The sequence below is a fragment of the Anas platyrhynchos genome, chromosome 6 (assembly GCF_047663525.1).
Source record: "Anas platyrhynchos isolate ZD024472 breed Pekin duck chromosome 6, IASCAAS_PekinDuck_T2T, whole genome shotgun sequence".
In the NCBI taxonomy this organism is placed as follows: Eukaryota; Metazoa; Chordata; class Aves; order Anseriformes; family Anatidae; genus Anas; species Anas platyrhynchos.
Window position 1 is genome coordinate 29,408,257 of NC_092592.1, and position 12,836 is coordinate 29,421,092.

Here is a 12,836-nt window from a genome sequence, read left to right on the forward strand (position 1 = left end):
ATCATTGATGAAGATGTTAAAGAGGACCGGCCCCAGCACCGAGCCCTGGGGGACGCCACTAGTGACTGGCCTCCAACTGGACTTGGCTCCATTTACCACAACTCTTTGGGCCCGGCTATCCAGCCAGTTTCTAACCCAACGAAGCGTGCGCCAGTCCAAGCCAAGAGCAGCCAGTTTCTTGAGGAGAATGCTGTGGGAGACGGTGTCAAAAGCCTTGCTGAAGTCAAGGTAGACCACATCCACAGCCTTTCCCTCATCCACCCAGCGCGTTACTTTGTCGTAGAAGGAGATCAGGTTCGTCAAGCAGGACCTGCCTTCCATAAACCCATGCTGGCTGGGCCCGATCGCCTGCTTGCCCTTCAAGTGCCGCATGATGACTCCCAAGAGGATCTGCTCCATGAGCTTCCCTGGTACTGAGGTCAAACTGACCGGCCTGTAGTTCCCCGGGTCTGCCCTCCGGCCCTTCTTGTAGATGGGCGTCACATTTGCTAGTCGCCAGTCAGCTGGGACCTCCCCCGATAGCCAGGACTGCTGATAAATGATGGATAGGGGCTTGGCCAGCTCCTCTGCCAGTTCTCTCAGTACCCTTGGGTGGATCCCATCCGGCCCCATCGATTTGTGCACATCCAAGTGCCGTAGCAGGTCACCAACCAGTTCTTCATGGATGGTGAGGGCCACATCCTGCTCCCCGTCCCCTTCCACCAGTTCTGGGTACTGGGTATCCAGAGAGCAACCGGTTTTGCCACTAAAGACTGAGGCAAAGAAGGCATTAAGCACCTCTGCCTTTTCCTCATCTCTTGTAACTAAGTTTCCCCCCGCATCCAGTAAAGGATGGAGATTCTCCCTAGTCCTCCTTTTTGTGTTGATGTATTTATAAAAGCGTTTTTTGTTATCTTTAACAGCAGTAGCCAGATTGAGCTCCAGATGAGCTTTGGCCTTCCTAATCTTGTCCCTGCACAGCCTCGCTACATCCTTATAGTCCTCCTTAGTGGCCTGCCCAATTTTCCAAAGATTATAAACCCTCTTTTTCCTCCTAAGCTCAAGCCACATTATATTTACAAACTCTCTACTTAGGCTTATATAAAGGCTTACAATTAAATAAAGGTTTTACACTAATGATGTTAAATGCATTCGAGGTCAGGCAGTAAATGTGTGGGAAGATCTAAATGGTGGACTTAGCTGCCTGTGCTAACCGTAACGGAACAATCTGTGCATTTTGCCCTTATTTCCTCTGTGCCTGTACTTGTTATCTGGAAAACTGCAGCAACCCTTATTTCCCTGGGCTGTTATGAGAAAGGGAATATGTGAAGGTCTAAGGTGCTCGGATTTGTTGATAACAATGATCCCATGACAGGCACGGAGGGTCTTTTAACTGGTTATTAAAAGATGCAAGGGCTCGTTTCCAACAGGTACATCCTTTCCCTTCATGGTAGCATCTATGAAACTTCAGCTTCTGGACTGCTTCTCCTGGAGGGAGAGTGATGTTTTCTTGGAGTAATATTCTGAGACAATATAATTAAATTCTGAACAATAATATTGCCATCACGAATTAATCTCCCTGCAGGTGGGTTAACTCAGGCATAGAGTGAGCTGGCATCAGAGCTGGGAATAGAGCAAAGAGGCTCTGATGCCTTTCCCTACTCTGAGTGCCAGGCCAGCGGCCAGGCTGCACTGCTCACACGGTGACTTCTCCGTCACCCATCTCCTGCTGTCGCGTCAAAGGCAAGGCTCGGTGTTTCGGGAGCACAACAGGCCTGAGTTTCTGTCATTTGGCATGGCAGCTAATTCTCCTGATCTATCAGTGAAACATATCATGAGCAAGTAAGTCTTTGGGTCATAGACATTAGGCTGAAAAGGGCTCAGCAGGTTACCTAAACCATCTCTGCTCTCTGCAAAGAGAGGGAATCTCTTCCCCATGCTCTGTCCAGTGCCGGTTATAGGAGTTGTTAATTAAGTCAAATTGAGGAAGATCAGTGACATTTATGCATGTATGTATGGGTATGGCGTGAGAGTAGAGTCTGGAGTCTGAAATGGAAGAACAAAAAGCAGCCTGATTTTTTTGAAAAATAAAAAATCAGCTTTATGGGAGCTATTTTTCGTCCTCTCTTTTAGAAATGGCTTAGGCACAAAATTCCCCCACCTAGTTAGTTTTCTTTATGAAATCAGTCAGTCTCCAGTCCTCAAGGAAAGCCCCCACCTGTCCTTGCAGTTTATGGTGTCTCAGGGGGCTGCTCTGCCTTCCCTTCTGTCAACTTTTTTTTATTGAGAGCTGTCCTCCGAAGGTAGCACGCCCAGCCTTAGAGTTCAAATCATTCCTTCTCTTCAGGTCCCCCTGTCAGAAGCTTTAAATTGCCCTTCAGTAGGTATGTGACTCCACAGAGTTAAATTGCTGCACAAAATCTGCTGGCTCGCAGATGGTATCAGAAGATAATTGGAAGGAGAACGGGGCTGGCAAAGTGACTGGGGCCTTTTTTTTTTTTCATTTTCTTCTTGAACTTAGGTAGAGGTGTGCACACAGCAGCTTTAAAAGCAAGAAGAAGAAAAGGAGGAAAAAGATAAATTAAATTTCCCAAGGCTTCAGTGGAAGTTTCTTAGCAAAGGGGAAGAATTGGGAGATATGATCCAGCATAGGTTGCTGAATCAATAAAAATAAATTATGAGTTCTTCGCTATCACCTCTTATAATGTATGATAGGGGACCCTTAAATCATATCACCTCCTGCCAGGAGAGATTGTATTTATGTTTAACTGACTTACACAGAGATAAAGCTCAGGCTTCTGTTATTTTAAGCAATCTAGATGTCTTTTCTGGTGGCAATGTGTGTTTGTGTGCAGCGAGGCCACCCGTGAGCTGGGACAGATTCTGGGGAGCACAACTGTGCCTTGCCAGAAACGTGGGTCAGAACCTGGGGGCTTTACTGCCCCCACTGCCACAACCGCTGCCGGTGGCATTGGGTACGTCCCCTCCCCTCCCATGTGTTTATTCACGGTAGTCTGGAATTCTACTTAAATGTCTCCTGTGTTTTATTGCCGTCCTTAAAAAGGTGGCTAATTCACCATGTCTTTTCCCAGAGGCTCTCTCCTGAGGGGCTAATAAATCTACTCATACTTAGCTTTTGTGGAGTGGTTTTTTTCCCCTACAACGAGGACAAAGGGTTTTATGATCTGACCTGGTAGCTACGTTTAGGGCTCTATTTCAGCCTCCTGGACAGAATCCAGGTTCTCTCTAAGGACTGATAACCATGCAGGAGGCCTTTCTTTTATTTCTTTAGGAAGGAGATTTTAAGAAACTGATCATAATTTGTGTGTGTGTGCACATACGCTAAAGGTACGTAGATAGGCAGAGGGTGTTTGCCGAAACTTAAATTTACTGGTGTGGGTTTTTTCTTTCTCCGTGAAAAAAAATGTTATACAAGGGATATCATCTACTTGCTAACATCCATCATAGAGATGGAAGAGCAACATGTCTGACTTGTAGACCCTATTTGCTGGTGGCAACAGATACCACTCACTTGGGTAAGAAATGAAATCAGTGCTTTGGGAGGAGAATCTGATTTTTCCTGTTACTGTAACGCATCACAGATCCTCCCCGAGTCCTTCAGGCGTTAGTTGTTGCTGTGGTGCCAGTGATATTCAGCTGCATTCACACCTGTGGCAGGGACTCCTGTGCAAGGCAACAGTGAACGCATCCTATGGAAGGTCCCTGTTCCGAAAAGCTTAAAATCAAAAGCATGAGAGAGTCTGGCAGGTTCAAATCCAAATTGCCAAAGCAGGGAACCAGTGTGCACAGATCCTGTCCTGCTCCTGCTGGTAGTCACGCGGGAGGAGGGAATTATGCTTTCCAGTGCTGGCTCTTTCTACAAAGCACTGTAGTGTTGTTTTTCTGTGGATTCTGTTCACTCACCCCAAGCCTTGTAATGGGAATTTCAAACGGCTGCTTTCATGCAGAGGGCACTTTTTGTGAAGGCAATGTGATCTGCCTCCGGTATCCCCAGGGAATCCATGGGAAGACCTCTCGTGGTCTGGCTCCAGCTTGTTCTGCTGCCTGATTTATATGGACAGGAAGGAGGACAGGGGAAAGAAAGAGCATGCTGCAGCAGCTTTCATAAGGGAAAGTGAAAAGCAATGCAGGCAAGGGAGGATTAAAGGAGAATATCATTCTTTGAGTTCCTAGTTTTTGTTTTGAGGACAAATTTGACAGCCTCAGCCGTTTGGAGATCACAAGTTCACTGGAACATGTTTTGCTTTTGTGTGTGATCTTGGGACTTGTCTCCTTCAATTTCAGAGGGCTCTTTTGCCAGCACTGCCTGAAGCCACCCGCAGATCATTGATCTCTCTCCAGAGATTAAAAGAAAAAAGTCATTTGCTGCTTCAGCTGGCATCATCTTGCTCATGCAAAAATGTTGCTCTGATTTCCAATGGGCAGGATTTGGCCTCTATTTCTTGTTAGTATCTGAGGGTTTTATGTTAGGATGTGCTGCTCTTCAAGGGTTAGTACCTGGAGATAAGTTTTTTTTTCAGCTGTGTTCACCAGGCTAGGGAAAAGATTGGTGCTTAAGTTGCATGTGGTCCTTTTGCTAATCACTCTGTTACTATGTGTGAACTCTGATTGTGGCTTTATCTTCCAGGTGTTGCTTGTTAGCCTAAATGAACTAAATCTGTTTAAGTGGATTATTTCAGCCATGTAAAATTCCTGGATGGAGACTCTATTTCAGAATAAAACGGTCTTTAATTAGATTTTTCCTGATATACTTGCAAAGTGAATTGAACCAAACCCTAAAAGTTGATTTGGATTCCTCCTCCTGAGTCTTTCCATGTAGAGAAGCACTTAATCTCTCCCTGCCTCTGGTTTCACATCAGTAAAACAAAGATGACATTACTTGCCTTTTCTCGCAGTGGTGCTGCTTGCTAAATCCATTAGCACCGGTGGAATTTAAATTCCTCACAGGGAGCTTTGTAATGATGCTGTGTGCTTCTGGCACATGGGGAGAGCACTCCTAGGTATCAGCAACTGCACTTAGATCTCTGGGGCAAGTGGGGATGGAGATGATGTGTAGCGGGGTGATCACCTGTGTGTGCACATCTTTGGTGCATGGGGGGAGTTCTGGTTGGACTGGGGTTATGAAGGGTTATTACTGGGGTTATTGCTTTTGTTCTGGTTCCTTCCCCCCTTTCTCTGGACTGGGGAGTGAGCATCTGGGTGAGTGCTCAGCTGCTGGCTGAGCCCATCCCACACATCAGCAGAAATCTGTTGAGCACGAAGTCTCCTATTGCCACATTTGAGCATCTGTGTACAGAAAGCTAGGCAGATATCATTGGGTTTTGCCTGACTTAGCTTTAAATGTAGAGACTAAAAAAATCAAACTGTTTTACTTAGCAAATTCATCATTCCAAATAACTCAATTAGTTTGTTGATTAGGTCACCTTTAATTATTAATTTTGTCCCTTTAAAAATAAAAAAATAAATGAAAGAAACAAGCAGCTAGGGACCTCCATAGGGCAGCGCTGCCAGCGTTCAGGTCCTAAACCTTTTTAAGCCAATTTGCCTTCATCTGCGAGCAGTTTGCTGCTGCTGGTTCCCAGGAGCTGTGCCCGTTCATGTTTTTAATTTACTTGTTGGGTGCTTTGCTCTAATCTGAATGGGGGAAAGCTGGATGAAAATTGTGGACAAGCTTCCTACAGCCAGTGTGTAGGGCAGCAAAGGCTGCAAACATCATGGAAATAGGTGTGTAGGTAGGAAATGGAGTCTGGGACCGTGCCTGCCAGAGCAAGCAAGTGAAGAGCTCTCATTTTTCACTTGTAAATTTGTTCACAGTTCCTTTGTTGTGCTGTGTGCTACCCGGTGCTCGTCCCTTTGCTCATTATTAATTACTTTCTGTAAATATGTGGACAGGGGCAGTGGCGAGCTGTGTAAATCTCTGTGCTGATACACCGGGATCGCTTAGAGGTGAGGTGAGTCTCACCAAGCAGCTCGGGGCTGGCCTTTCAGACGTCTGCCTGAAATGGTCGCCTCTTCTCTCTGGCTGCTGCTCTTCTCCCCCTTCTCTAATACATGTCTCCCAATACTGGAGGATGACTGCCCATGACTTGGCACTTCTCAGTTGTTCTGAAGTTTGCTGTCAGCCTGCTGGAGGAACTGCAGAGCCTTTACGTGCTGATTTGTGGGAACCAGTTATGTATCTACTGTGGGGTATGTGCAAAGCACTTTGCCAACTTGGAATCAGCAAGATCTGGAGGAGGGTTTAATGAACTAAAGTCATTTTCCTTCATAGTAAAATTTTATGAGCACAAAAGATTGCTACGCCACCAAACACTCTGAAGAGCTTCTGAGCACTTCTGTGATTTATAGGCTCAGAGATTCCTAATAATTTCCTGAACAATAGGAGCCCCCTCAGGGATTTCTTCTCAACTCAGAAAGAAACTTGGACTCCTATTTCTGGCCGTATTTTCTGTCATTTCACATCATCCAAATTGTGTCAAGGCTTGAGGTTGCTAGGTTGGGCAGGCCCGGAGACCTGCTGGCCTTCGAGGAGAGGTCTGTCACGTTGGGCCTGGACCTCGTGGCTCAGTGCCATGGCAGGATTGGAAAGTGCCAGGGACTCTTAAACTGTATTATAGTGTAAGCCTTTGAGGATGAGTAATTGACAAGGGGTTGGCATTTTTGTCACGCAGACCTTTTAGCAGGGTCTTCAGTCAACAACGTAGTTTGTACAGAACAAAAACATATGGGAGGCCTATGTGTAAAATACACTGCATGAGGAAATCCTTGCAGGTCTGGAATGTCATTTTGGTTCCATGGGGGGAAAAAAAAAACAAAAACTTTCTCTGATTATCCTTTCTCCATCTCCACTTCTGCCTTGAAAACCGAAACAGTTTATTGAATTTTCAGGTCATTTAGTTTTGTGTAAGCTCAGCTTTAAATTACATTTTCCAAAGGGTTTCTGTTGCCTTAAGGGAGCTGTAACTCAGCCTGACCTATTTCCCGGCTCTGTCCTGCAGGCTGCTCCTCTCTCGCTTCACTTTCAGCCAGCTGGGCTGCTTGGTGCCCCCAGGGACACCCACCTCTGGGGTCGGGGGAAGCGCCTGGTCCCCGGGGGACAGTGGGGAAATTTCCCACCTGAGCCATGTTCCCCAGAGCAAGCACTATGAGCCTGCGGACAAAGGCAACTCAGCGTTCATCTGACTTAAAAATTAATTTTGGGGGCGTTGGTTTGATGAATGGAAACCAGACAGTTTCATTTGAGACTATACAGTTGTTTTCTTTATTTTGATTTAAAAAAAAATGCCTAAGTGAAAGTTTTCTTTGTTTCTGAATCAATATAACTGGGAACTTTTTTTTTTTTTTATATTTCTTTTCCCCAGATAAAAATCTTTTCATCTTGATTTAGGTTGAGGAGTGTGCTTTTTCCTGTTGGGTGGCAATTCTACATTTCCTGCAGTTCAGGGGGAGAAAATGCTTTTTTTGTTTTGAAGCAGTTCATGCTTTAAATGTGAAATCTCCAATTTTCAATTGAATTCAGCTTTTAAAATGAAAACCATCAAGATTTTCATGCAAAATTACTCTGACACAGAAAAGCCATGATTATTTGTCAGTGTTGACAAAAACAAGCAAAGCTTCTTCAACTACAAAGTAGGAATTTGAATCAAATGTCTCAGCTTGAATCAGTGAGGGGTTTTCTTTTTTTCCCTGTCAGAATTCAGTTTTGGACAAAATTATCTAATTTTCTTTGTTTTGTTCCATTCTTTTTCACCCAAAGCATTCACATAACAACGTCCTAGAGAATTGGGCTCTTGCCCTGGTCTGCCCCTGCCACCCCTCTTGCAGTCACTTGACACAGTTGGGGCAACACCATGCGGAGACCTCAGGGTAGCTTCTTGAAATATTTTGAAGCCCCCATTGCAAGGCTGTGTCAGAAACACCCTGCGAAAGCAAGGCAGGAACCAGCTGTGTCTTTTGGGCTCTGATCTGTGTCTTAACCACCTGGGACACTTGCTTGCTAGCAGCATCTGCTGCTGCAGTCTCAAAGGCTGTTTGGTGGGGAATATCCTCTCGCAGCATTCCTGGGGCAGGCTGTGGGGTAAAGCCTCCCCAAAGCCTCCCCAGCCTTCTGTTAGTCAAGCTTCCAAGACAGAGTGAGCATTAACATTGCTGAAATTCAACAGTTTTGTCTCAAAAGCAAATGGGACAGGGTGGTGTCCCTGGGCTTGTGATCTGGTGCCTGGCCTGGGCACACGTAGTGAGTGAGTTTGTGGGCGTTTTGCTGCAGGCAGCTGTATTATCAGTGCCCCAGGAACCCCCTGTTTCCTAGGACCCCCTGAGATTTAGCTGCAAAGGGATGGTTATGCTTTTGTTCCGCATGCGTTGACAATGGGCAGAGCTGGGTTTTTGGTAGTAACTGTGCATGAAAATTCAGAAAAGCCCTAATAAACAGCATGCTTTTACTTTGGGTTTATACCCAGAGGCTGAGCAGGTTTCACCCCACTCCTGCAAAGCTGCCATTTTCCTGCAATTTGTAGGGTTTGTATCTCCAAAAATACAAGGCATAAGAGATCTGATGAGGGGCACACACAGTGCTGGCAGGTTATGGATGCTGCCTCCAGTCGGGATTGCAAATTAAGCAAGAGTTATTCTGCTGAAGTTTGATCATGATATAGAGGCTTTGTGTAATACATTTAGGACTGGATCCAGGATCTGCTGACCTCAGTGGGAGTCCTCCTCCGGGTTGAAACTCGAAAACTACCTCTGTGAAACCTTGCCTCAGTTGTGAGCACTAAAGAGGGAGTCGTTTCTGGCAAGGCACTGCTTATGCTGGGGTGCATGGTTTCCAAATTTCCATTCATGAGATATCCTATTGGAGTGTCTCTGGAAATATGGGGCACATCTATAAATGTCCCTTGGCAGGTTTTAGCTAGGAGCAGCACAGGCTGCTCCCATCAGTTGATGGGATCCTTGTACGATCCTTGGCTGCTGTGAGTGGCAGCTGGTTCTTCCCGATTTGTATGGGAAGGTGTGTGCGAGGTTTAAGTCTCAATAAAAAGGGCCTTGTCCTTATTTCCCTGCTGCACAGCAGCAGTTTAGGCTGACATGGGCTTGCATATGCTGACTCAAATCTGCCTGGCAGGTTTCTTTTCACACCCTGCTTGGAAGCAGCTTTGCTTTTATCTTCCTCCTAAAGGTCTCTGCATAGGGAAATAAAGGGAAAAATGCAATCGGGGAAGGGGGAAGTGAATCCAGTAGCAAAAGGGATGCTCAGAGCATCTTTTCAAAAGCCATTAAGTTGGGCACCGATTGCATAGTCACGTACCAAGGTCCTTATGATTTGAACAGGTCTCTTCCCGGTATTATGCTGACGGTAACAGACTGCTGCAGCCTCTGATATTGATTAATCCTTTGGCATTTTTCCGTTCTGCAAAGCTTTAAACTCCTCACCTAGCAGCCTCTCAGCTGAGAAACCCAAATGAAAGGTGTGGCAGGTCCCATTGCCGTGGGAGGAGGAGGAGGGAGGGAGATGGGGCTTTTGCAATAGAAAGGCTCCTTGTTGCAACAAAACCCGTTTGGGGCAAAATGGGCTCTTTTGCTGGATTGGGATCTTCATAACCAAATTTATCATTTCTTTCCATGGAGACTAGTTCATGTTAGCACCTTGAGAGAAACAGGAAAACGTTGAGTGTAATTTCTGATTTGGCTGTTGAATTACCAAGGGTTCGTCCCAATTCCATTCCTGCCCTTGAATAACCATAGGTGTAGAGAGGGCAGCTCGCAATGTTCGGTTAATTCCTGGTGGCATGTTGTATTTCAAATGTAAAACATCTCCAGGATTAAAATAAATGTTACTGGTTACATGATGCATTAAGCTAATGATTTTCTTTTTTAAAACTTACTTGATCCTATAATACGGGAACTTTAACGGATAAACGCTAAGCTCTCCTTTGGGTGATTTCAGATGCCTTGTATATTGTTACACAGTCTAAAGAAAATCCTTTTTTTTTTTTTTTTCCCCTTTCTCTTCCTTCCTCCCTTCCCCTTCTACAGGTGATTCTCATTCTGACAAAGCTCTACGACTTCAACCTGGGGAGTGTTACTGAGAGCTCGCTGTGGAGGTAAGCAGGCTGTAGGAATTACAGCAAGTGGCACGGAGGGGGTGCACGGTGTCTCTTGTAAAACTGGAGGCTGAGCAAGGGGGGGTCAGAGTTGATCTGGGGAGGAGATGGGAGGGGATCTGAGATAACTGAAGTTGAAAGGGGATGCATGATTAAGAAAGAATTGATTTAACAAAGTGAGGTCTGCAAATCAGATGCTTTGTTGATGTAGGGCATTTCCATAGACACACAGAGGAGCTTTTGTTCTCTCCTTTTTGAGCATCCTTAAACAAGGCTCTTCATTCCTCAAAGCCTCTGCCATGGTGCTGTCAACGAGAATGGTCTCTGTAGATGGTAAATGCTTGCTGGAACAGCATCCAAGATGGTGTATGACCCTGTGCCTGGTATGAGCTTGGCTGGTCTTAGCCACGTTCCTCAGCCCTGTGAGCTGAAATGGTCAACTTGGCAGTGATTGAGTGTTGCCTGAGGCTGTGAGGAAAGTAGCGATCCAAGGGTTAGAGATCACAACGATGGGTTGGTATAGATGTGTTTAAAAAACAAAACAAAACACACAGAACACCCTTATGAACAAGCAGACCAATTCCTGGGGGATTGTTACTTAGGTGTTTTTTACTGTCAGAACAGCAACAAGAAAAAGGGCATAGGGTGGGGAAGACCCCAGTGCTTTGTGTTAGATTTACCTTTTGTATTACTGTTATTGCTCAACCTCCAGAAACTGTAATTGGTGGTGCTGTCAGTGCACTGTAGCTGTTGCTTCGAGTCTAAGCAGCTTCTTGCAGGTGGTCTCTTGCCCTTTCTTCCACGTTGGTTTAGAAGCTCTTGTTTGGACCAGATTTTGGGATTGAGTTGTGGGGTTATCCCGATTAATGCATTAAAGGGTTAATTGTTTAGTAGAGCTCTTGAAACTTCTCAATTTGCACAGTAAATCCAAAGCCTAATTGCACCGTACCATGGTAATCTGCAAAAGTATAAATAACCGTGCAGCTAATATGAGAGAACACCGTCATTTCCACTTATCCCGGTACTTTTCAAGGTATTTAAGCCTTGAAAACTTTTGCCTCTTTACCTAACAAGTACAAATGGCACTGTGATTGTACTTTAAATGTAATTGCTGAGCAATCTGCTCTGCATAAATAATGTAACAAGCAGGCAAATCCTGTCCTAATGCTGATCTCAGAGCAGCACCTGAGCTCTGCAGGAAGGTGACAGCAGCAGCGCTCTTGGAGCTTTCCCAGAGTGACAGAAACACAGCTCATCTGTCCAACTGAATGTATCAGCTGCTTGGGCATCTGGGGAGATGCCCTGTTCTGTGTGTTTCAGTCTGTTTTGGGACGCTTCTGCCTCTCTTCTGCGGTGAAAGAGGGGCTGTTGGGGGGTCTGGAGGCTCGAGCTGGGTTCTCTTCCAAGGTTTGGGAGGAAAGGTCAAGTTAAAAGCTAGCAGGTAGAGCTCTTGGGCTCTAAACCTGAGTTTCCCACCTGGAAAACTGAGGATTAAACCATTCTGCAGTTTAGAGGGAAGTGTTTTTTTTTTTTTGTTTTTTTTTTTTTTTTTTTTAAGAGAACAGCTTTGGTTTTCTTTTTTGAAAAGATGTTGTAGCAATACAAATAGATACAATGCGAAAGAAATAAGCCAAGAGAGATTCCTTTTCGCAGAATATTCTGTTCCATTTATACATGAAAGCCTCTGAATCTCTGCATTATTTAAATAGGTACTTTTCAATATTTTCTCTCAATTTTTGAGACCCTGAAAATTTCATAAGGAAGATCTGTCTTTGCAGAGCGAAATTACGTCTTCTGGTCATATATTTGCTTTCCTTGGTTACTTTTTTATAGACTCCTTCAAAATCATCTTTGAGCCCCAGGAACTGGGTGGGTCACAAATTGAATGCAAATATCAATTAAACATCAGAAGGAGATTTCCACCTTTTCTACCTGTTTTCTGGGACTGTGGCTTGTGTTGTCTGCTAACTCAGAGCTCTGTCCGTCTGAGCAGCAGTGCTGTGCGGTGCCTCTTCTGAGCGCTTGGCAAACAGTTGCTTCCACATGAGAGAAGCGGTTTTTTGTGGCAGAGAGCAGTGAATCACACAGCAGTGCTTCAGAGGACGATAAGATAGAGCAGAGTGGAATGCAATCTTCAAATATCATCTTGCCTCTGCCTGCCTCATGCATCAAAAGCTTTTGCTCAGTCTCCCCCCCGGGTTGTAGCATGAGATGCTTTGATGCAAAGTGCTATATAAGAAAAATTTCTAATACCTGCATTTAAATACAAAGACGAGTGAATCAATATGAAAACATCCTGAATGTAATTAAAAAAGGAGCAAGAGAGAATGAAAAGTTACGTCGGAAGCTGCTCCTCTATCAGGCTGATAAGAATTTAGACAGAGGAAATGCTAGTCAGCATTTGAATGCAGCAGCACAGACTGCTTTAATAAGTAAATCCATATTTCTGAGGCCAAAAATATCACTGAAAAAGCCTCCATTGCTACTGCAGCAGCCAGCTTGAGGGAAAAACACACACATCCCTCCCCCATGTGAATGTTGCTCCTCTTCTTGGTCACAAGAGGTGTCTGTCAGTTGGGGGTTGCATTTTTGTTTTCCCCACCAGGTGAATGGAGGTGATTGTTTTCCTCCCGTAAAAGGGATCTGCCTTGTTGCGATTGTGTTGTGATGGTGTGAGGCATCAGAATTTGTGGGGTAAGTCTTCTCATAGGTCAGGACATAGAGCTGTAAAAATTA

The 12,836-nt window shown here is 45.0% G+C and overlaps 1 protein-coding gene across 4 annotated transcripts in view; it reads left to right on the forward strand.

The window, feature by feature from the left end:
• The window catches only part of SORCS3 (sortilin related VPS10 domain containing receptor 3), a 281,108-nt gene that overhangs the window by 72,972 nt on the left and 195,300 nt on the right, over positions 1-12,836 (forward strand). For all 4 annotated transcript variants that reach the window (XM_027460385.3, XM_027460387.3, XM_038181612.2 and 1 more), the window contains one exon: positions 10,033-10,100. In XM_027460385.3, the coding sequence (XP_027316186.1) occupies positions 10,033-10,100 (68 nt within the window). The remainder of the gene's footprint in view (positions 1-10,032; positions 10,101-12,836) is intronic.